The sequence below is a fragment of the Pelobates fuscus genome, chromosome 3 (assembly GCF_036172605.1).
Source record: "Pelobates fuscus isolate aPelFus1 chromosome 3, aPelFus1.pri, whole genome shotgun sequence".
NCBI classification, from domain to species: Eukaryota; Metazoa; Chordata; class Amphibia; order Anura; family Pelobatidae; genus Pelobates; species Pelobates fuscus.
The window spans coordinates 1,362,001-1,386,846 of record NC_086319.1 but is presented as its reverse complement, the minus strand read 5'-3'; the positions used below and the strand labels follow the sequence as shown (position 1 = coordinate 1,386,846).

Below are 24,846 nucleotides of genomic sequence, written 5' to 3'. Positions count from 1 at the left end.
AGCAAGACATCTGCTCGTACAAAATGCACAGGGGGAAAATCTGCACAATAAAGCCGACAGCACCCTTACAGTAACTCCCTATGGCCTTCATTATTCTGGGCCATTTCTTGTCTGTCCATATGTAACTTAAAACAGAAATGAAAAGAATCTGTAACTGTCCTAAGCTGTTCTAAACACACAAACAGCAGCAGCTCTGAAACACAGGGAATTAAGTGTTATGTCAGCTCGCGTGCTACATATACAGAATCATAATTCCTGATTTTTGTGATGATTCCTTAGTGTTGAAGTAAAATAGCTTTCTGCGGCTGTTTGTCAAACATCTAGTGTTTGCATGTATAAATATCTTGTCAGTGGTCGTCATAAAGAGATACACACCTATATCATCCACGTTCAGTATCTTCAAAAGGTCCCCTCTGATTGGATGTTGGGCTTTAAAGCAGAGCCGATGAATATTTGATGCAGTGTCATCGCCAGCCAGTGTGGTAAGATCAATGAAGGTGACGGCTTTTAGTAACCATGCGGCCTGCGGCAGAAAGAAATAATGGAATCTTATGGTAACTTGAGGTTCCGTAGGGGATGTGAGACGGTTCACAGAAATACTGAATTTTTAGGGGAGTTGATAAAGAACAGCCATGGTTTTTTTTTCACAATATTTTGGTTGCCAAGTACGATGCAGCACATTCAATCCTGTCTCATGTGCACAGATTCTTTCATGCACCAGGATTGGACCAACGCATGCCCCCCACATTCTACATGTAATATCCCTACATATAACACATAGAGGTAGAGGGGAAAAAAACTGTGTGTTCCAGTCTTTGGTGAAACATACTTGCCAATCCTTTTTCACTGTTCGGCGGGTTTGAATTTGCTCTGCACGGCGCAGGACTGCGGGATAATTCACACAAGCTTTGGAGATCCATCCTAGATCTAGAACATTTAAATACATATTAGGTTATTTTGTACAATCATCATTTTATTTTCAGACATACAGAAATTTATTTTTGCTGATTCAATTGACTGTTTACCTTCATGCTAACGCTCCAAAACAAATGCAAGAGAAAGGTAAAGTATATAGAAAATGTGTCAGACATGATGTCAGAGGGGCTGTATGTAGGGGTATTAGTGATGGCAGAGAGGTAATATGGAGGAATGTGTTAGTGATGGTAGAGGGGTAATATGGAGGAATGTGTTAGTGATGGTAGAGAGGTAATAAGGAGGAATGTGTTAGTGATGGTAGAGAGGTAAAAAGGAGGAATGTGTTAGTGATGGTAGAGAGGTAAAAAGGAGGAATGTGTTAGTGATGGTAGAGAGGTAAAAAGGAGGAATGTGTTAGTGATGGTAGAGAGGTAATATTGAGGAATGTGTTAGTGATGATAGAGAGGTAATATGGAGGAATGTGTTAGTGATGGTAGAGAGGTAATATGGAGGAATGTGTTAGTGATGGTAGAGAGGTAAAAAGGAGGAATGTGTTAGTGATGGTAGAGAGGTAATATGGAGGAATGTGTTAGTGATGGTAGAGAGGTAATATGGAGGAATGTGTTAGTGATGGTAGAGAGGTAATAAGGAGGAATGTGTTAGTGATGGTAGAGAGGTAATATGGAGGAATGTGTTAGTGATGGTAGAGAGGTAATCAGGAGGAATGTGTTAGTGATGGTAGAGAGGTAATATGGAGGAATGTGTTGTGGCGGAACCAACCTCGCCACTGAGAACTGGAGAAGCCTGGTTGCTAGCCTCCTGCCCAGTGATTATGGTCCCTGGGAGATATTGCCCTTTAAGGGACTGAATTGGGGCTTATGGACTGCTACCATAATGTACTGACCCTTTAAGAACTACCTTTGGGCAGGGGATTGTATTATACTATCCCTAGCTCTTTAAATACTTTGGGGACAGATTGGTACTTTTGTATATGGCACTTTGGACACATTCGAAGCTGTCGAAGCGGTCGAAGCTGTCGAAGTTACCGAAGTTGTCGAAGTCGTCGAAGTGGCCGGTATCGGACAAAGGACCACGTGGCGGCGGCCATTTTAACTTTGAACACTGCCGACCCTTAACATCAACTCCACTTCGACACTTCGACTAAAGTCGAAGTACAGGCACACTTCGAATGGGACTTAGCCGTTTTTATGCCAGGAATTGACCGACCGCACAGCCCAAATCTATGGAACTGTTTTGGGCAAGAAAACGTGCTTGCGGTCGGTCATAAAAGGACTTCCGTGTAACTTTTGATCCACTGGAGGGATTTGCCTGAATTTTGGAAGTGTTTATGTTTAAAGTATGCTGAGTCTGAATATGTGATTTGTATGTGAATGTGATGTATGGTTTTGAAGTTATAGATATTGTGTAAAAGTTATGTTTTAAACTGTATAATAAGTGGATTATCTCTCAGGCTAAGGGGAGGCGATGTGTGGGTTGTACCATATCTCGGATTGGTTATTTTATGCCTTCCCCTGGGTGTGGCCTGTATGTGTGAAATGGAAATAAAAGCCAGGCTGGATGAGCCAGTCCAGAGTTCCTGTTTTACCCTCAAAGTGATGTGTCGTCTCATTATTGGGGGGAAGGATTTATTGCATGCTGTTCCAGTTGACTGCTAGGAGTACAAGCCTATTCGTATGGTTCCTATTCAATGGTCTACAGCATTCATATGCTGGGGAGAATTTAAAAGGTTTCTCGGATTCAGTGTTCGTGTGTCTCCAGTCGGGAGAATGGTGTTTGCAGTAGCTGCCTGTGCATCTGTAAAGGGGATTATCGCCTAAACTGGGTTTTACCCTCTTGTAAGTGAAACGGTCCGTTACAATTGGTGGCAAGCGGCGGGATCGTTCCTACAGCCAGAAGGACAGCTACAGAACACCAATTCCTTGGAGTTACAAATTGAGGGCAACGTTAGCACTCGTGCAGCGCCCCTGGCAGCAGAGGTATCCAGCGACTTGGAGCAGACAAGTATGGAAGGCTCTGACGCTGAAGATGATTTTATGGCCAAGGTGAGGCAGCAAGTGGCCCAGTATGGGGGTTATATATCCATGGACACATTCCAGGGGATCTGGAACCAGGTCATGGCTGAGCAAAACTCAAAGATGGACGAAGAGTATGATGAGCAGGAAGAGTGGTACAGCAGCAGAGTAGAGGCTGCATCCGAGGAGGTTAGCCGCCCCCCCCCTGAGGCAGCAGGAAGAACCCGAAGTAGGGGTCCTCATAGATTGGTCCTGTGAGGAACCACAACAGGCAGGGGGAGATGGGACTGAGGTCTCTCCACCGGGCCCAACGGGATGGTGGGCAGCAGGCCCAGATCCCCAGCGGCAGAGTAAGCCCCAGGGAGATGAAGGTGCCGTCCTTCCTCCCCAGTGGCCGTGTGTATCCCAGGGAGATGAAGGGGCCGACCTTCCTCCCCATCGGCAGTGTGTATCCCAGGGAGATGAAGGGGTCGTCCTTCCTCCCCAGCGGCAGTGTGTGTCCCAGGGAGCAGAAGGTACCGTCCTTCCTCCCCAGCGGCAGTGTGTACCCCAGGGAGCTGATGGTGTCGTCCTTCCTCCCCAGCGGCAGTGTGTACCCCAGGGAGCTGATGGTGTCGTCCATCCTCCCCAGCGGCAGTGTGTGTCCCTGGGAGCAGAAGGTATCATCCTTCCTCCCCAGCGGCAGTGTGTACCCCAGGGAGCGGAAGGTGTCGTCCTTCCTCCCCAGCGGCAGTGTGTACCCCAGGGAGCTGATGGTGTCGTCCATCCTCCCCAGCGGCAGTGTGTGTCCCAGGGAGCAGAAGGTATCGTCCTTCCTCCCCAGCGGCAGTGTGTACCCCAGGGAGCTGATGGTGTCGTCCATCCTCCCCAGCGGCAGTGTGTACCCCAGGGAGCAGAAGGTGCCGTCCTTCCTCCCCAGCGGCAGTGTGTACCCCAGGGAGCTGAAGGTGCCGTCCTTCCTCCCCAGCGGCAGTGTGTCCTGCAGGGAGCAGAGACCGTCAGTCTCGCACCCCAGCAGCAGCACAAGAGAATGAAAGGGGAGACAGCTGGTCTCCCTTTCCACCAGCAGAGAGAGTGGCAGGGAGAGGAGCCTGCTAACATCTCTCCCCAGCGGCAGTTTACCGTCCAGAGGGAGGAGCTTGTTACACCCTCTCTCCAGCGGCAGCCTAACCCACCAAGGGGAGATGTTAAGCCCCACAACTGTGCAGATGGGACCGTAGTCTCTGCACTTACAGCCCAAGGGGTAGGGACGGTCGGTCCTGTACCCCAGCCACAAAGCAGTATAGCCAGAGGGGAGACAGTTGGTCTCTCCCTCCTACAACCAGGCTCCAACCAGGCTACTTCCGCGGTAGTACTGGCACCAGGGCAGAGTACCGCTGGTCTCTGCCCACTCAGCAACCCACCAAGGAAGTCTACCAGCCCCCAGCACAGCCGTGGTGAGGCACCTGGGCATGGACAAAGTTCTCCTCTACCCAGGTGTAGTAACCAGTTATTGTGGGTGGGCTGTACTGCTGTTTCTGTTTTGTGGGTGGGTTGCTGGACTAACCAGAGCACTGGCAGGAGGTCAGATACCCTGTTAGTCTATTTGGTAAAGGGGAGAAATGTGGCGGAACCAACCTCGCCACTGAGAACTGGAGAAGCCTGGTTGCTAGCCTCCTGCCCAGTGATTATGGTCCCTGGGAGATATTGCCCTTTAAGGGACTGAATTGGGGCTTATGGACTGCTACCATAATGTACTGACCCTTTAAGAACTACTTTTGGGCAGGTGGATTGTATTATACTATCCCTAGCTCTTTAAATACTTTGGGGACAGATTGGTACTTTTGTATATGGCACTTTGGACACATTCGAAGCTGTCGAAGCTGTCGAAGTTACCGAAGTTGTCGGTATCGGACAAAGGACCACGTGGCGGCGGCCATTTTAACTTTGAACACTGCCGACCCTTAACATCAACTCCACTTCGACACTTCGACTAAAGTCGAAGTACAGGCACACTTCGAATGGGACTTAGCCGTTTTTATGCCAGGAATTGACCGACCACACAGCCCAAATCTATGGAACTGTTTTGGGCAAGAAAATGTGCTTGCGGTCGGTCATAAAAGGACTTCCGTGTAACTTTTGATCCACTGGAGGGATTTGCCTGAATTTTGGAAGTGTTTATGTTTAAAGTATGCTGAGTCTGAATATGTGAATGTGATGTATGGTTTTGAAGTTATAGATATTGTATAAAAGTTATGTTTTAAACTGTATAATAAGTGGATTATCTCTCAGGCTAAGGGGAGGGGATGTGTGGGTTGTACCATATCTCGGATTGGTTATTTTATGCCTCCCCCTGGGTGTGGCCTGTATGTGTGAAATGGAAATAAAAGCCAGGCTGGATGAGCCAGTCCAGAGTTCCTGTTTTACCCTCAAAGTGATGTGTCGTCTCATTATTGGGGGGAAGGATTTATTGCATGCTGTTCCAGTTGACTGCTAGGAGTACAAGCCTATTCGTATGGTTCCTATTCAATGGTCTACAGCATTCATATGCTGGGGAGAATTTAAAAGGTTTCTCGGATTCAGTGTTCGTGTGTCTCCAGTCGGGAGAATGGTGTTTGCAGTAGCTGCCTGTGCATCTGTAAAGGGGATTATCGCCTAAACTGGGTTTTACCCTCTTGTAAGTGAAACGGTCCGTTACATGTGTTAGTGATGGTAGAGACGTAATATGGAGGAATGTGTTAGTGATGGTAGAGAGATAATATGGAGGAATGTGTTAGTGATGGTAGAGAGGTAATATGGAGGAATGTGTTAGTGATGGTAAAGAGGTAATATGGAGGAATGTGTTAGTGATGGTAGAGGGGTAATATGGAGGAATGTGTTAGTGATGGTAGAGGGGTAATATGGAGGAATGTGTTAGTGATGGTAGAGAGGTAATATGGAGGAATGTGTTAGTGATGGCCATAAGAGAGACTAAGTAAATAGATTGAAACATGTTACATCCAAAGCACAGACAAACACTACACAATAAATCCCAAGGACACACACAGACACACTACATTCCCAGCAAACACACACACTACATCTCCCATCACACACAGACACACTACATCCCTAGCACATAAACACAGACACACTATGTCTCCAGCACACACACACAAACACAGTACATCCCCAGCACACAAACTACTACTTCTCCAGACTAACGGCATACAGCCCACATGACGACTTAACTTACTCCTTTTTGGTTTGTTATTGTTAGTGATTGACGTATATTGTACTTAGCTAATATTTTATTACAACTGCAGAAGCATATATTTTGTGACGTTTAAGTTAGTGTGCAATTATCTAAATATGTTACTGGAATGTATTTATCTAATCATGATATATTTCATTTTGGTTTTAATTATCATAATACAACATAATGAAGGTGGGCGTGTTTTGGTGGCGTTGTTTGGGGGGAACCAGGCAGCCAAATGTCTTGGGCCGGTATATGTGTATGTCATTGTATCTGTATGCATATGGGTGTGTGTATGTGTGTGTCTGTATGTGTGTGTCAGTGTGTGTGTATCTGTATGTCTGTATCTGTGTGTGTGTGTCCATTTATCTACATGTGTGTCTGTTTTTACATGTGTATCTGTGTCAATGATTGTATCTGTGTGTCTATGTATCTGCATGTGTGGCAGTGTGTGTGTCTGTACATCTGTATGTGTGTCAATGTTTATATCTGTATGTTTATCTGTGTGTCTGTATCTGTATATATATGTGTGGCAGTGTTTGTATCTGTGTATCTGCATGTGTTGCCATCTGCTTGTCTGCATGTGTGGCAGTGTTTGTTCCTGTGCGTCTTTACATTCGTATATGTGTTAATGTGTGTACAAGTATGTCCTTGCAAATATATATATATATGTCAGTGTGTGTATCTGCATGTATGCCATTATGTGCATCAGTGTGTGTGTTAGTGTTTGCATCTGTGTATCTGCATGTGTGCAAGTGTTTTTGCCTGTCTGTACATCATATGTCAGTCTGTGTGTCTGTATCTGTGTGTCAGTGTTTTCTCTGTGGGTATGTGCATGTGTGTCATTGTGTCTGTGCAACTGTATGTGTGTCTCTTCATTTGCATGTGTATCTCAGTTCTTGCATCTGCGTCTATGTATCTGCATGTGTAAGTGTGTATCTGTGTTATGTATCTGTGTGAGTGTGTCATTGTTTATATCTGTGTGTCTGTACATCTGTATGTATGTCAGTGTTTGTATCTGTGTATCTGTATCTGTATCTGTATGTGGGTCAGAATTTGTCTCTGTGTTTGTGTATTCACATGTGTGTATCTCCACTGTGAGGAGCCTGGGACAGAGAAATGCATATACATTTGAAATAACAGCAACTATAATAATTACAAATATTTTGCTAATATAAGGGGTACTATTTATGGAAATGGGCTGCCGAGGGGTACTCAAGAGAAAAAAAGGTTGGAAACCACTGGTCTAGTTGAAGGGTGTAGCCGGGTAGTAGTATTATCCACGGTATCTCCACTGGTAGACAGGACTCAGCATACAAAATCACAAGTAGCGGAGTAAATATCCCTTTTCCCCAAGAACTAGACAACACATAGTTTGGGAGTCAACTGAGCCTTTATTGCCTGGTCACCATATTTATACAAGTCCCCATGCAAGGGGATTCCAAACTGGCATTGCAGGGGTTTTACTTAGGTGGACTTTGTGGGGAACTTAGCCTGCAAGACTATTTCCCATCATACATTGCTGTACAGGAGAGATAATTGTGCAAGAATGTACTGTTAATCACATTATCTCTCCGTACAGCAAAATATACCATTTCGCATAAAAATACATAACTGATACAATATTACTTAGAATTCACCAAATGACCCTTCATTGAATAGCTAGGATCTGAGCGCACCATCTGATGAAATACCGCTCAGATCCATTCACTAGAATGGGAAAGCCATTTGAATGAAGGTTCATACGAACACATATTGTAATGTTCCAATAGACAGTGAGCTTTAATTTGGCGAACAGTGTCTGATTTAGACGAATGAACATTTTAGACGAATGAACATGGAAGTCCAGGGGTGTTCGTGAGGTCGAGTAGCCGATTTCAGTTCCAGGCAAATCGACGACCAAACACCGCTGGGCTTTCGTGAGCCGCCGCCACTTGTTCGGTATACGAACGGTAGCCGGTAGCTTTGATATTAATGAGTTTTTTGGGTTCATTGAGAACATGGTTGTTGTTCAATAATAAAATTAATCCTCAAAAATACAACTTGCCTAATAATTCTGCACTCCCTGTATTTACTCAACCCTAAAGGTCCAGAAGTGGCTAGGTTTGCCACAAAGGGAACAAGCTCCTGGGAAAAACTATTGACAACGTTCAGTAGTTAGTTTGTTGTCTCTGGAACTGTTTTGGGCATGAAATCATGCGGTCAGTCAAAAAGAGACTTACAGGAATTTCCTGAACCCCTGCTCTGATCTGGCTGATTTGAATATGTTGTCCACCCAGATCAGTGGAGGTTACATTTATGGGGATATGTTGTGTTTTGGGGTACTTTTGGGACTTTATAAAATATGTGGTTTTTCTGCCTGGAGATAATTGAGTTACATACAGTATTTTACTCAATTATCTCACAGGCAGAGGGGAGGGATCGTATGTTTGTTATGGGAGTGTCGTACATTTAATTAATGTTCTGATTGGTTTGTAAGCTTTGTGTCCCTGTCTCCAACAAGGTCCATGTGGGCGTATCCCTTGCTTGGGGACTTGCATAAAAGGCCAGTGTGGCTACCATTAAAACAGACTTACTTCACCCTCAAATTAGAGTTCTGTCTCCTATTGTAGGGAACTGCTATACAGCTATCACTACTAGCTCTTGTAAGAGCTTCACAGCTACACTCTCTAGGAGGAGAGGTTCACCCACTGGAAGTCTTAGGTCCAGGGTGGGTGAAGGAAGGCGAGACCCCAACCAAGCTGCGGCGGTTTGAGGGGTCTATGGCGCATATAGTGTGTGGTGCTTATGGTCCTCAGCACCAGCTAGGAAGCGGTCCTTGGCGGAGGTACCCATTCGGGGTACAGGGAGCTCCGTTACACCTTGTATTTACCGTTACTGTGCTGGTTACTTAGTGTGACAGACCGTCTGGCACCCCGACTGGGTACCTCTGTCAAGCTCGCTACCTACCTCTCCTCTGGGCCCCAGAGTGCTTCAGCCCCTAGCCGCCGCAGCTTGGGTATCTCCATCGCTTCCCGCCCTGGAACAGGGTCCTGGGTACCGCTTCAAGTGATTAAGTTCTCCCAAACACAAGCCCAGACTGAGTGAAGGGTGTAAAGAACTGGTCTATTATGGCCAAGTTGCCTGCTTTTATACACAGCCCCAAGTCTCCATTCAAGTCAAGCCCCTCCCATTAATCTCTGTCCCTGGGAGATAATTGCTCTAAAGACCGGTAAGCTAATTATCTCCTAGGAACAGAGAGGCAAACGTAAAAATATAAAGCATAAAAATATCCCAGAATATAAAAAAATATATATAATAACCACACAAAATACATCCCCAAATAGCCTGATCTGAGCGCCCAAGTTCTCCAAATAGCGCTCAGATCCATGTAGTGTAGGGTCAAAACAGTTCAGGGCGTTTGGTGCTGTGGCTGGTCAAATTTCAGGAGCTCCTGCATCCGAAATATGTGGTTCTCTGCCTGGGTCTTAAGTAGCGTTTGTATACTTAAGTTATCGGCTATCGGCCTGAAAGTTCACAGATTATCGGTATTGGCTCTAAAAAAATCAATATCGGTCGATCCCTAGTTTACACTGTATTGTTACACCATGCAGCTATCTCAGGAAATATTGCCGTTATAACATTAACTGTGGCCAGCTGTTATTGTGAGTCGACTAAAATGTAATTTGAGAACCCCGAAGAATGTACCATGTACCGATATCAACTGTACAATAACTAACCGGTACAGTAACACTATACACCCGGTAACCGGTACAGTAACGGTATTTACACAGTGTGGCAGACCGTCGGGCACCCCATCTGGGTACCTCTGCTAATCGCGCTTCCTAGTTATCACGAGAACTATAAGCACTTCGCTGGGACAGCATAAGCACCTCAAGCCCCTAACCGCCACAGCTTGGCCGTGGTCTCGCTGCCCCTGCCCACCCTGGACCCAAGCCCTGGATCCACCTCCCAGTGGTTAGAGCTCTCCTCCGGAGAGTATAGCTGTTCCCCCCACACATTAGCTGAAACTTGAAAATGCTGGGAGTAGACTTTATTCAGGGCCACACACGGCCTTTGTAGCTGAGAGCTGATATTCCACAGGTATTTTCCACTTAAGATCCCAGTGAGGCACAAGACACAGGAACAAGTATTATAAATCCATAGAGTAGTAATTCCAGCAGGCAAAATAATCCAACAATATCCCAACAGCAATCCCAATGACTGGACGACACACAGCATCAGGAGCAGAACTCACGTTTATTCTCACAGCTTCCTTTTAAGACTTTCTCCCATGCAAGGGAGGGATTTGCAATCATTAAGACATTAACCAATACAGCAATAGTTAACTCCCACAAATCTCCTCCCCTCAGAGTGACTCATAATCCCCTTAACTGTAACACACAGTTCCCCAGAACCTGGATGTACCTCTAAACCAGTAGGTAGCATAATTCTTAGGGTACCGCCAGGTAGCCCTGATCTGGGTGAATAATATATCCAAAATTCACCCAGATCGGACCAGGGGTTCGGGAGTTAGTTGGAGGGTGAAGTTTGACCGACCGCACACGAGGTGGCATCCGAAAAAGGCTCCATGTGTTTGGGCCCTGCGGTCGGTCTCCGTTAGGCAGTTAAAACGTATAGTAATCCTTGCCATCCACACTTAATACTACATGCATTGTATTTCTCTTGTTCGGTACTCTGTTTCTACCGAACGGGGGATAGCCTGGTCTCTCCGTTCGGTAGTTACGGAACTCTGGAGGTCCCAGCGGTGTTCGGTTGTTTGAGTGTCCGATTTGAGTTCCAGAGACTCGACGACCAAACACCGCTGAGATTTTTTATGCGTAAGATGGCCGCCGCGCGTGGTTCGTATATCGACCGGCGGCCACCCAGGCACTTAACAGTTACCAATTAAGTTGCGGTTTGTGAGAAGTGTTAACGCCTAACGAGACACACACTTCTCACTGGGGTGGTCTGGGGGTTCGGTAGTTTCATTCGTATGAAAACTACCGAACCCTCATACGAAAATACATAGTTTTACAATACATAGCGATACAATTAAACGAATGCCGTTTTACATGAATTATACAGGACAGGCTGAATACAATCCGCTACATTTGTGTAGTGTGTATATATAATGTATGCAGAGTGTATATATAATGAATGCAGAGTGTTTGTGTATTATTATTGTAAGGAAACCAAGTTTAACCAAACCGAGTTCGGTAGTTTCCTCCCGGACGGTCAGAGCCTAAGGTAGCGAGAGTCCGGTTCGGTAGTCCCAGGAACGAAATCCCTACGGAATATAACAGCTGCATAAGATAATTCCCTTGTTACAGCATACGAATTCCAAAATAACAGTCAGAGTCCAGATTCAGGATACAAGCAGAACTAACGTTTATTCACACACATGGCTTTTTATGCAGGTCCCCATGCAAGGGGACATCCCACAGGGAGGAGTAATATTTATCCAATCCTGGACAGTAAAAATATAAAACACACCTAATACAAACAGGCAGTTCCCTCCCCTAGTCCTGGAGATAATCAGGTCTGATATAGTGCCAACCTAATTATCTCCAGGCTGAAAATTCACCATTTTCCCCAACTTCTGGAACACCCCTTTATACCTGGGGTATCCCCACAAATACTATATCCCCTGATAGCCCCGATCCGGGTGACCAACATATCCAAATTTCACCCGGATCGGTTCAGGGGTTCGCAAAAAGTATGGAAGTCCTTTGTGACCGGTCCACTGGGGGCGGACTGCCCAAAATAGTTCCAGAGGTTCGTGTGGTTTTGCCGGTCACTTCAGAAAAAGGGAAGAAATGCATAAAAGTACCGAATGAATTCCCCTGGCTCCTAGCAGCGATTGTTCCCCTCATTCGTGTGCATATTTGTACCGAATAGCGCTCTCCTAGCTAATCGGTATCACTAGTTCCAGCGTTCGCATGATGGAGACCGGTGTTTGGGAAGTCGAGTGTCCGATTTTAGTTCCAGACACTCGACGACCAAGTCCCGCTGCCTTTGTTTGGCGAAAACAAGATGGCCGCGGTTTTCTCTGCCACGTGGCGTTCGACAGTACGAACGCTGACCGCACACATAGAGGGTGAAAGTGATGCCGGCTTTGAAGTTAAGTGAGCCAGGGGTGGTCTCGGTTCGGCAGTCCCATCTGCCGAATGAAAAGTACACAAAAAAACAAGAACTATGCAACAAAATATCGAATAATATAGTCATTTCTTCACACTGCTCCCCTATAAGTCCATAGGTCGGCATACCCGCCTAGACCCTGTCGGGTTGGCTTGGGGATGTCCGAGAAAAGTAGCGGTTTAGGAGTCCAGTTCGGTCTGGCGTGACAGGCCATCCGCATTACCATTTTGTTTTCCAGGCCGGTACTGCATAGTAAAATTATAAGGTTGAAGGGCTAGGCTCCACCGTAATAGCCTGGGATTGTCTCCAGCTACCCGGTTAAGCCATACCAGGGGGTTGTGGTCCGTCATAAGGGTAAATGCCCGCCCATACAAATAGGGCTGGAGCTTCTTGAGTGCCCACACGAGGGCCAAGCATTCTTTTTCTACGGTGGCATAGCTGACCTCTCGGGGTAACAGTTTACGGCTGAGGTATGCCACCGGGTGGTCCATGCCGTCTGTGCCCACTTGGCTTAGCACGGCTCCCAGTCCGAACATGGAGGCATCTGTGTGTACAAGAAATTGTTTAGTGTAGTCAGGTGCTGCCAACACAGGAGCCTCACTCAATGCCGCTTTAAGCTTCTGGAAAGCGTCCGTGCACTCTGGGGTCCAGGAAACCTGTTTGGGGAGGGCCTTTTTGGTAAGGTCGGTGAGGGGTTTGGCCAGGGCGCTGTACTCTGGGACAAACTTTCTATAATAACCGGCCGTCCCTAAGAAAGCTAGTACCTGGGTTTTGGTCCTAGGTTGGGGCCAGTTCGCTATGGCCTCTACCTTCGCTGGCTCTGGACGCTGTCTACCGGAGCCCACCCTGTGGCCGAGATACTGTACCTCGGCCAGACCTACGTGACATTTGTCGGGTTTTAACGTGAGCCCGGCGAGGTGGATTCGTTGGAGTACCCTGGACACATGGCCCAGATGGTCTCCCCATGTGCGGCTGTAGACGGCAATATCGTCTAGATACGCGCATGCGAAGTCCTGAAATCCCTCCAGGAGCCTATCGGCCATCCTCTGAAAGGTAGCCGGGGCATTCTTCATCCCAAAGGGCATAACCTTGAATTGGTATAGCCCGAAAGGGGTGACGAATGCCGACTTGGGGATGGCCGCAGGCTCCAAGGGGATCTGCCAATAACCTTTGCACAGGTCCAGGGTAGTCAAGTAGTTCCCCCCCGCCATACGGTCTAAGAGCTCATCTATTCTGGGCATGGGGTAGGCGTCTGTTATGGTACGATCGTTAAGCCTCCGATAGTCTACACAGAAGCGCGTGGTACCGTCGCGCTTCGGTACTAGGACTACCGGGGAGGCCCAAGGACTTTGCGAGGGTTCTATTACCCCTAACTGTAACATATCCCTTAACTCGGTGAGCATACTCTCACGCACTGCTTCCGGGATCCGATAGGGTTGTTGCCGCAGTGGCGTCTCTCCCTGGGTTTCCACGCGGTGTACCGCAGCGGAGGTATAGCCTGGGGTGGCTGAAAACATCTCTTGATATCTTTGCAGCAGTTGCGTGGCCTCACCTTTCTCCAGGGGGTTTAAATTTTGACCCAAGCTTACTTGGTCAATGGTACAGGGAGCGGTGTCTAGTAAATCGGGAAGGGGTAGTCCCTCACTATCTTCTGTGGCGGGCGCACACACGGCGCCCACATCCTCTGTTCTCTCAAAGTATGGTTTGAGCATATTCACATGGAAGGCTTTGGTCAGCCTTTCATCTGAGCATTTGCTCACGATGTAGGTGGTCTCGCTAACCCGTTCTACTACCTTAAATGGTCCCTGCCATGCGGCTTGTAGCTTATCCTTTTTAACTGGCCTCAAAGCTAACACCTTCTGCCCCAATTCTAGTACTCTATCTTGGGCTCCCCTATCGTACCATTTCCTCTGGTCCTCCTGGGCCGTCTGCAGGTTCTCCCGAACCGATGCGGTGAGCGCCCGCAGACGGTCCCGGAACTCCAGAACATACTGGACGATAGGGACTCCCCCCTCGTCTGTATTGCCCTCCCAGTGCTCCCGTACGAGCTCCAGTGGGCCCCGAACTTTTCTCCCATACAGGAGTTCGAAGGGGGAAAACCCAGTGGAGGCCTGGGGCACCTCACGGTAGGCAAACAGAAGGTGGGGGAGGAATTTTTCCCAGTTCTTGTGGGACTCCGTAAAGGTTTTTAGCATCTGTTTTAGAGTGCCATTGAAACGTTCACAGAGCCCGTTAGTCTGGGGATGGTACGGGGCGCTGAACAGGGGTTTCACTCCACAGCTCTGCCACAATTGTTGTGTCAGGGTAGCCGTGAACTGAGTTCCCCGATCGGATAGGATCTCTTGTGGGAAACCTACTCGGGTGAAAATCTGAATAAGGGCTTCGGCCACGGTCTCGGCCTCTATATTGGTGAGGGCGACTGCCTCCGGGTACCTAGTGGCGTAGTCGACCACGGTTAGTATGAACTTTTTGCCCGACTGGCTGGGTCGGCTGAGGGGTCCTATTAAATCTACCGCTACTCGGTGAAAGGGCTGTTCTATAATGGGCAATGGGTGAAGTTTGGCCTTCCGAAGATCTCCCCTTTTTCCCACCCTTTGGCAGACGTCGCACGTCCTGCAATAATACTTGAGGTCCTGGGTGACCCTGGGCCAGAAGAAGGTTTGGGTTAACCTGTCTCTTGTCTTTTTAACCCCTAAATGTCCTGCTAGGGGAATGTCATGACTGAGTTTTAACAACTCAGCCCGGAATTTACGGGGTACAATTAATTGTCTTTTGATGACCTGGGTGGCCCCCTGTCCCACCCCCTCGGTCACTCTATATAGTAACCCCTTATACCACTCAAACTTTTCGTGCGGGTTGTTCCCTGGGGTAATGGCCGCTGCCTTCCTATAACCCTCTAATGTGGGGTCGGTACGCTGCTCTTGTTCAAACCCCTGGGGGGTATCCCAGAAAGGGAAGGTAGGATCGGGTAAGGGGGGTATTTCGACTCTTACCTGGTTTTCCTCAGAGTGCAGCGGAGCTTCCAGTCTGGCTTGAGCTCGGGTGGTCACTGGGTATGCCTCAGCAGGGGGGTCTCGGGCCAGTTGGGAGGTCAAGCATCCTACATCATTCCCCAACAAAACCTCGGCGGGTAGTTCTTTCATAATCCCCACCTCTAGCTGTTTCGACCCGGAACCCCAATCAACAAGGATATTAGCGGTGGGCAGTTTGTGAATAGCGCCCCCAGCCACCCTCACAGCGACTGTGCGTCCGGTGCGAGCTTGCGCTCTGATCGTGTGAGGTTGCACCACAGTCAAAGTAGCCCCAGAGTCTCTCAGAGCCCGGGCCCCCACGCCATCTACGGTAATCCATTGGCGGTGGTGGTCCCGGTTGTCACCCCCAGCTTGAACTGGGTTGACCTCGTGCAATACACTCCACTGTTCTTCTTGGTTAGGAACACCGGTTGTGCCTTCCTGTTGCACACAATGAGCAGCTGCCCTGGGTTGTTGTGGGGGTTGCCTTTCCCAGCTTCCCCGGTTTAAGCGAGGGCACTGATTCTTGTAATGCCCTGGTTGTTTGCAATAATGACACACTGCAGGGGGACGTGGTGTGTTTGCTGGGTTCGGTGAAGGGTTACTCATGGCGGGTCTAGGAGGGGTAGGGGTTGTTGGAGCCTGGTAGTTAGGCTTAAAAGGTGGTCTGCTCACCCCTTGCTCCTTCCTCCTATTATCCTGATACTCATCCGCTAACCTGGCGGCTTCCTCCACAGTTTTTGGTTTTCTATCTTTAACCCAGTCTTTTATGTCCTCTGCAGCGTGATTAAAAAATTGCTCCAGTAACATAAGTTGCAAAGCATCCTCCAGGGTGGTTGCTTGGCAGCCCTTCATCCAATTGCGGGCCGCCCGTTGTAGCCGAAACGCCCATTCCGTATGGGAATCTCTCCCAGTCTTTCTCAGATCTCTAAACTTTTTCCGGTATGCCTCCGGAGTTACAGCATATCTGGCCAACAAAATGTCTTTTATTTTTTCATAATTATGTATGTCCCCCTCAGGTACTGCTCGCAGCGCCTCGGCTGCTCTACCTGACAATTTACAGCTAATGACTGCAGCCCATTTCGTGGAGTCTAATCCCTCCAGTGCACATTGGCGTTCAAAGTCTTGCAAGTAACTGTCAATTTCCATCTCATTGTCATTGAAAGATTTAAAGGCTGCATAGTTTACCTTCTTTGGGATTTCCCCAGTACTTCCCGGGGAGTGTAGTAAATCCCCCTGTGACGGTCTGTCCCGGTCCTCTCGCTCTTTTTGCGATTGTCTGGCTTGTGCCATGACCTGCAGAACCGCCTCTGTAGCTGGGTTGGGTCCCAACAGACTGAGCATCCATCGGATGTCCTTTTGCATCGCATTTTCTTCCTCTTGATCCATTTCTGTGTTGCTGGTATTATCGCTCTGCATTAATTCTGCAATTAACGTGGCTTTTGTCTTGTTACTTGCCACTCTGCCTCGAGCTTCCAGTAAATCCTTTAGTGTGGTTCTTTTAAGTAGCTGGTACTGCTGAGCCATTCATTCCCTTGCTTGGTTTGCAATGTCCATTCGGGATTCGAATCCCTCCGCTTGCCACCAGTTGTAAGGAAACCAAGTTTAACCAAACCGAGTTCGGTAGTTTCCTCCCGGACGGTCAGAGCCTAAGGTAGCGAGAGTCCGGTTCGGTAGTCCCAGGAACGAAATCCCTACGGAATATAACAGCTGCATAAGATAATTCCCTTGTTACAGCATACGAATTCCAAAATAACAGTCAGAGTCCAGATTCAGGATACAAGCAGAACTAACGTTTATTCACACACATGGCTTTTTATGCAGGTCCCCATGCAAGGGGACATCCCACAGGGAGGAGTAATATTTATCCAATCCTGGACAGTAAAAATATAAAACACACCTAATACAAACAGGCAGTTCCCTCCCCTAGTCCTGGAGATAATCAGGTCTGATATAGTGCCAACCTAATTATCTCCAGGCTGAAAATTCACCATTTTCCCCAACTTCTGGAACACCCCTTTATACCTGGGGTATCCCCACAAATACTATATCCCCTGATAGCCCCGATCCGGGTGACCAACATATCCAAATTTCACCCGGATCGGTTCAGGGGTTCGCAAAAAGTATGGAAGTCCTTTGTGACCGGTCCACTGGGGGCGGACTGCCCAAAATAGTTCCAGAGGTTCGTGTGGTTTTGCCGGTCACTTCAGAAAAAGGGAAGAAATGCATAAAAGTACCGAATGAATTCCCCTGGCTCCTAGCAGCGATTGTTCCCCTCATTCGTGTGCATATTTGTACCGAATAGCGCTCTCCTAGCTAATCGGTATCACTAGTTCCAGCGTTCGCATGATGGAGACCGGTGTTTGGGAAGTCGAGTGTCCGATTTTAGTTCCAGACACTCGACGACCAAGTCCCGCTGCCTTTGTTTGGCGAAAACAAGATGGCCGCGGTTTTCTCTGCCACGTGGCGTTCGACAGTACGAACGCTGACCGCACACATAGAGGGTGAAAGTGATGCCGGCTTTGAAGTTAAGTGAGCCAGGGGTGGTCTCGGTTCGGCAGTCCCATCTGCCGAATGAAAAGTACACAAAAAAACAAGAACTATGCAACAAAATATCGAATAATATAGTCATTTCTTCACAATTATTATTATTATTATTGCCATTTATATAGCGCCAACAGATTCCGTAGCGCTTTACAATATTTTGAGAGGGGGGGGATGTAACAATAAATAAGACAATTACAAGAAAACTTACAGGAATAATAGGTTGAAGAGGACCCTGCTCAAATGAGCTTACAGTCTATAGGAAGTGGGGTATTAGAAACATTAGGATAGGAAATATCAAGTAGGAGTGAAGCAGAGCTGGAGGATAGAGCAAAGCACTATCCCATAGGAGAGCAAGAGACAGGTATGTAAGGGAGAGATTACTCTGGGAGGCCATACGCTTTCCTGAAGAGATGGGATTTAAGGCCCTTCTTAAATGATTGAAGACTAGGGGAGAGTCTGATTGCAGTAGGCAAGTTATTCCATAGGAGAGGAGCCGCCCGTGAGAGGTCCTGCAAGCGTGAGTTGGCCGTACGGGTGCGAGCAGCGGTCAGGAGGTGGTCGCGGGCAGAGCGGAGGGTACGAGGAGGGGCATACCTCTGGATCAGTGAAGAGATATAAGAGGGGCTGGAATTGTTCAGTGCTTTAAATGTATGGGTTAGCACTTTGAATTGACTCCTATAGGATACAGGGAGCCAATGTAAGGACTGGCAGAGGGGCGAGGTGTGAGAGGACCGACTGGATAGGAAAATCAGTCTAGCTGCAGCATTCATTACAGACTGTAGCGGGGCAGTACGGCTTTTGGGGAGACCAATCAGGAGAGGGTTACAGTAATCCATGCGGGAAATTACTAGAGCATGGACAAGCTGAATGCAGAGTGTTTGTGCAGTGTGTGTATATAATGAATGCAGAGTGTTTGTGCAGTGTGTGTATATAATGAATGTAGAGTGTGGGAAGGGAGGGCATTTTAAATTTTTTTTTAAATATAAAAAAAAATGTAAATTATATTTTAGTCCCACCTCCCTGCTTCTTATCTGGCCAGGAAGGGGGGGGGGGGGATGGCATTCCCTGGTGGGCCGGTGGCATGGACTCTGCAGAGGGGGACCAGCACACTCTTACTTACCTTCCCAGCAGCTCCCCTGTCTAACTCTTGCGGCCCGTGTGCCGGGCGGAGCGTTGCCATGGTAACTGGTGGCAACGCTCTGACAGCCGCAGGACTCGCAAGAGTTAGATAGGGGAGCTGAAGGGAGCTGCTGGGTAAGAGTGTGCTTTGCCCCCCAGGACCCTGATGGCGGCCCTCATCTGCATTATCGCCAGTACCGGTATCAGACGATACCGATATTGCTGAAAATACAGAATATCGGCCATACCAATAATCAGTCGATCCCTAGTGTAAATTGTCAATTTCTGCTATTTTACGGGGAATAAATACATATAAATAATGTTTTGTATATATATATATATTCTGTATTGTGTACATTATACAAATATCTATTATCGTGTACACCATTCTCGTTATAACAAGTGCGCCACATTACGACAAAAATAACTTGCTCTATGGTTCAAATGTGAAAAAAACGATTACACAACTAGTTTCTCTCAGCAAATAAACTGAAGCCATGAACTTTGAATGTCTCAGCAAGCTTGGTACACAGTTACCAAGAGAAGAGAACTCCTGTACGGTGGGTCAATGGTCTGTGACACGGTATAATAACCCAAGGACATCTGTGAACCATGCGCGGAATGTTCTAATTAATGGGGGTACTGCGAACTATGGGGAATGTTCTAATTAATGGGGGTACTGCGAACTATGGGGAATGTTCTAATTAATGGGCACACTGCGAACTATGGGGAATGTTCTAATTAATGGGGATACTGCAAACTATGGGGAATGTTCTAATTAATGGGCACACTGCAAACTATGGAGAATGTTCTAATTAATGGGGGTACTGCGAACTATGGGGAATGTTCTAATTAATGGGCACACTGCGAACTATGGGGAATGTTCTAATTAATGGGGGTACTGCGAACTATGGGGAATGTTCTAATTAATGGGCACACTGCGAACTATGGGGAATGTTCTAATTAATGGGGGTACTGCGAACTATGGGGAATGTTCTAATTAATGGGCACACTGCGAACTATGGAGAATGTTCTAATTAATGGGGGTACTGCGAACTATGGGGAATGTTCTAATTAATGGGCACACTGCGAACTATGGAGAATGTTCTAATTAATGGGGGTACTGCGAACTATGGGGAATGTTCTAATTAATGGGGATACTGCGAACTATGGGGAATGTTCTAATTAATGGGGATACTGCAAACTATGGGGAATGTTCTAATTAATGGGCACACTGCGAACTATGGGGAATGTTCTAATTAATGGGGGTACTGCGAACTATGGGGAATGTTCTAATTAATGGGGATACTGCGAACTATGGGGAATGTTCTAATTAATGGGGATACTGCGAACTATGGGGAATGTTCTAATTAATGGGCACACTGCGAACTATGGGGAATGTTCTAATTAATGGGCACACTGCGAACTATGGGGAATGTTCTAATTAATGGGCACACTGCGAACTATGGGGAATGTTCTAATTAATGGGCACACTGCGAACTATGGGGAATCTTCTAATTAATGGGGATACTGCGAACTATGGGGAATGTTCTAATTAATGGGGATACTGCGAACTATGGGGAATGTTCTAATTAATGGGCACACTGCGAACTATGGGGAATGTTCTAATTAATGGGCACACTGCGAACTATGGGGAATGTTCTAATTAATGGGCACACTGCGAACTATGGGGAATGTTCTAATTAATGGGCACACTGCAAACTATGGGGAATGTTCTAATTAATGGGCACACTGCGAACTATGGGGAATGTTCTAATTAATGGGCACACTGCGAACTATGGGGAATGTTCTAATTAATGGGCACACTGCGAACTATGGGGAATGTTCTAATTAATGGGCACTCTGCGAACTATGGGGAATGTTCTAATTAATGGGCACACTGCGAACTATGGGGAATGTTCTAATTAATGGGCACACTGCGAACTATGGGGAATGTTCTAATTAATGGGCACACTGCGAACTATGGGGAATGTTCTAATTAATGGGCACACTGCGAACTATGGGGAATGTTCTAATTAATGGGCACACTGCGAACTATGGGGAATGTTCTAATTAATGGGCACACTGCGAACTATGGGGAATGTTCTAATTAATGGGCACACTGCGAACTATGGGGAATGTTCTAATTAATGGGCACACTGCGAACTATGGGGAATGTTCTAATTAATGGGCACACTGCGAACTATGGGGAATGTTCTAATTAATGGGCACACTGCGAACTATGGGGAATGTTCTAATTAATGGGCACACTGCGAACTATGGGGAATGTTCTAGTTAATGGGCACACTGCGAACTATGGGGAATGTTCTAATTAATGGGCACACTGCGAACTATGGGGAATGTTCTAATTAATGGGCACACTGCGAACTATGGGGAATGTTCTAATTAATGGGCACACTGCGAACTATGGGGAATGTTCTAATTAATGGGCACACTGCGAACTATGGGGAATGTTCTAATTAATGGGCACACTGCGAACTATGGGGAATGTTCTAATTAATGGGCACACTGCGAACTATGGGGAATGTTCTAATTAATGGGCACACTGCGAACTATGGGGAATGTTCTAATTAATGGGCACACTGCGAACTATGGGGAATGTTCTAATTAATGGGCACACTGCGAACTATGGGGAATGTTCTAATTAATGGGCACACTGCGAACTATGCGGAATGTTGGAAAACAGAGCTCCCCCCTATCTCCCCCCCAGTCACAGAGCTCCCCCTCAGTCACAGAGCTCCCCCCTCTCTCCCCCCCAGTCACAGAGCTCCCCCCTCTCTCCCCCCCAGTCACAGAGCCCCCCCCTCTCTCCACCCCAGTCACAGAGCCCCCCCCTCAGTCACAGAGCTCCCCCCCTCAGTCACAGAGCTCCCCCCCTCAGTCACAGAGCTCCCTCCTGCCCCCCCAGTCACAGAGCTCCCTCCTGCCCCCCCCAGTCACAGAGCTCCCTCCGGTCCCCCATCACAGAGCTCCCTCCGGTCCCCCCAGTCACAGAGCTCCCTCCTGTCCCCCCAGTCACAGAGCTCCCTCCTGTCCCCCCAGTCACAGAGCTCCCTCCTGTCCCCCCAGTCACAGAGCTCCCTCCTGTCCCCCCAGTCACAGAGCTCCCTCCTGTCCCCCCAGTCACAGAGCTCCCTCCTGTCCCCCCAGTCACAGAGCTCCCTCCTGTCCCCCCCAGTCACAGAGCTCCCTCCTGTCCCCCCAGTCACAGAGCTCCCTCCTGTCCCCCCGTCACAGAGCTCCCTCCTGTCCCCCCGTCACAGAGCTCCCTCCTGTCCCCCCAGTCACAGAGCTCCCTCCTGTCCCCCCAGTCACAGAGCTCCCTCCTGTCCCCCCAGTCACAGAGCTCCCTCCTGTCCCCCCAGTCACAGAGCTCCCCCCTCTCCCCCAGTCACAGAGCTCCCTCCTGTCCCACCAGTCAGAGCTCCCTCCTGTCCCCCCCAGTCACAGAGCTCCCCCCTCTCCCCCCAGTCACAGAGCTCCCTCCTGTCCCCCCGTCACAGAGCTCCCTCCTGTCCCCCCCGTCACAGAGCTCCCTCCTGTCCCCCCCGTCACAGAGCTCCCTCCTGTCCCCCCCGTCACAGAGCTCCCTCCTGTCCCCCCCGTCACAGAGCTCCCTCCTGTCCCCCCCGTCACAGAGCTCCCTCCTGTCCCCCCCGTCACAGAGCTCCCTCCTGTCCCCCCCGTCACAGAGCTCCCTCCTGTCCCCCCCAGTCACAGAGCTCCCTCCTGTCCCCCCAGTCACAGAGCTCCCTCCTGTCCCCCCCCAGTCACAGAGCTCCCTCCTGTCCCCCCCCAGTCACAGAGCTCCCTCCTGTCCCCCCCCCCCCAGTCACAGAGCTCCCTCCGGTCCCCCCAGTCACAGAGCTCCCTCCTGTCCCCCCCCGTCACAGAGCTCCCCCCTCTTCCCCAGTCACAGAGCTCCCTCCTGTCCCCCCAGTCACAGAGCTCCCCCTCTCCCCCAGTCACAGAGCCCCCCCCTCTCCCCCAGTCACATAGCTCCCTCCTGTCCCCCCAGTCACAGAGCTCCCTCCTGTCCCCCCAGTCACAGAGCTCCCTCCTGTCCCCCCAGTCACAGAGCTCCCCCCTCTCCCCCAGTCACAGAGCCCCCCCCCTCTCCCCCAGTCACAGAGCTCCCTCCTGTCCCCCCAGTCACAGAGCTCCCTCCTGTCCCCCCGTCACAGAGCTCCCTCCTGTCCCCCCAGTCACAGAGCTCCCCCCTCTCCCCCAGTCACAGAGCTCCCTCCTGTCCCCCCAGTCACAGAGCTCCCTCCTGTCCCCCCAGTCACAGAGCTCCCTCCTGTCCCCCCGTCACAGAGCTCCCTCCTGTCCCCCCGTCACAGAGCTCCCCCCTCTCCCCCAGTCACAGAGCTCCCTCCTCTCCCCCAGTCACAGAGCTCCCCCCTCTCCCCCAGTCACAGAGCTCCCTCCTGTCCCCCCAGTCACAGAGCTCCCTCCTGTCCCCCCAGTCACAGAGCTGCCCCCTCTCCCCCAGTCACAGAGCTCCCTCCTGTCCCCCCAGTCACAGAGCTCCCTCCTGTCCCCCCAGTCACAGAGCTCCCTCCTGTCCCCCCAGTCACAGAGCTGCCCCCTCTCCCCCAGTCACAGAGCTCCCTCCTGTCCCCCCAGTCACAGAGCTCCCTCCTGTCCCCCCAGTCACAGAGCTCCCTCCTGTCCCCCCAGTCACAGAGCTCCCTCCTGTCCCCCCAGTCACAGAGCTCCCTCCTGTCCCCCCAGTCACAGAGCTCCCCCCTCTCCCCCAGTCACAGAGCTCCCTCCTGTCCCACCAGTCAGAGCTCCCTCCTGTCCCCCCAGTCACAGAGCTGCCCCCTCTCCCCCAGTCACAGAGCTCCCTCCTGTCCCCCCAGTCACAGAGCTCCCTCCTGTCCCCCCGTCACAGAGCTCCCTCCTGTCCCCCCCGTCACAGAGCTCCCTCCTGTCCCCCCCGTCACAGAGCTCCCTCCTGTCCCCCCCGTCACAGAGCTCCCTCCTGTCCCCCCCGTCACAGAGCTCCCTCCTGTCCCCCCCGTCAGAGCTCCCTCCTGTCCCCCCCAGTCACTGAGCTCCCTCCTGTCCCCCCCCAGTCACAGAGCTCCCTCCTGTCCCCCCAGTCACAGAGCTCCCTCCTGTCCCCCCCCAGTCACAGAGCTCCCTCCTGTCCCCCCAGTCACAGAGCTCCCTCCTGTCCCCCCCAGTCACAGAGCTCCCTCCTGTCCCCCCCAGTCACAGAGCTCCCTCCTGTCCCCCCCCAGTCACAGAGCTCCCTCCTGTCCCCCCAGTCACAGAGCTCCCTCCTGTCCCCCCAGTCACAGAGCTCCCTCCTGTCCCCCCAGTCACAGAGCTCCCTCCGGTCCCCCAGTCACAGAGCTCCCTCCTCTCCCCCAGTCACAGAGCTCCCCCCGGACTCACTCAGGTCGGTTCCCCGGTTTCTCTCCGCCATCTTCTCACAGAACTTCCGGATCCGCCCACTGACTCCAAACCACGCCCCCTCCGACCAGCCAATCACAGACAGGGAGCGTTATACAGAGACAGAGCGTTATACAGAGACAGAGCGTTATACAGAGACAGGGGGCGTTATACAGAGACAGGGAGCGTTATACAGAGACAGAGCGTTATACAGAGACAGAGAGCGTTATACAGAGACAGGGAGCGTTATACAGAGACAGGGGGCGTTATACAGAGACAGGGGGCGTTATACAGAGACAGAGCGTTATACAGAGACAGAGCGTTATACAGAGACAGAGAGCGTTATACAGAGACAGGGAGCGTTATACAGAGACAGGGGGCGTTATACAGAGACAGGGGGCGTTATACAGAGACAGGGGGCGTTATACAGAGACAGGGAGCGTTATACAGAGACAGGGGG

At 49.5% G+C, this 24,846-nt stretch overlaps 1 protein-coding gene across 3 annotated transcripts in view; it reads right to left on the bottom strand.

Moving 5' to 3' along the window:
- Window positions 1-24,457, bottom strand: part of DERA (deoxyribose-phosphate aldolase) — a 74,473-nt gene extending 50,016 nt beyond the window's left edge. For all 3 annotated transcript variants that reach the window (XM_063446614.1, XM_063446613.1, XM_063446612.1), the window contains exons 1-3: window positions 24,390-24,457; window positions 830-927; window positions 376-523 (exon numbers count right to left, since the gene is read on the bottom strand). In XM_063446614.1, coding sequence (XP_063302684.1) covers window positions 376-523; window positions 830-927; window positions 24,390-24,420 — 277 coding nt within the window. In that variant the 5' untranslated portion in view covers window positions 24,421-24,457. The remainder of the gene's footprint in view (window positions 1-375; window positions 524-829; window positions 928-24,389) is intronic.
- Between the last annotated feature and the right edge of the window lie 389 nt (window positions 24,458-24,846).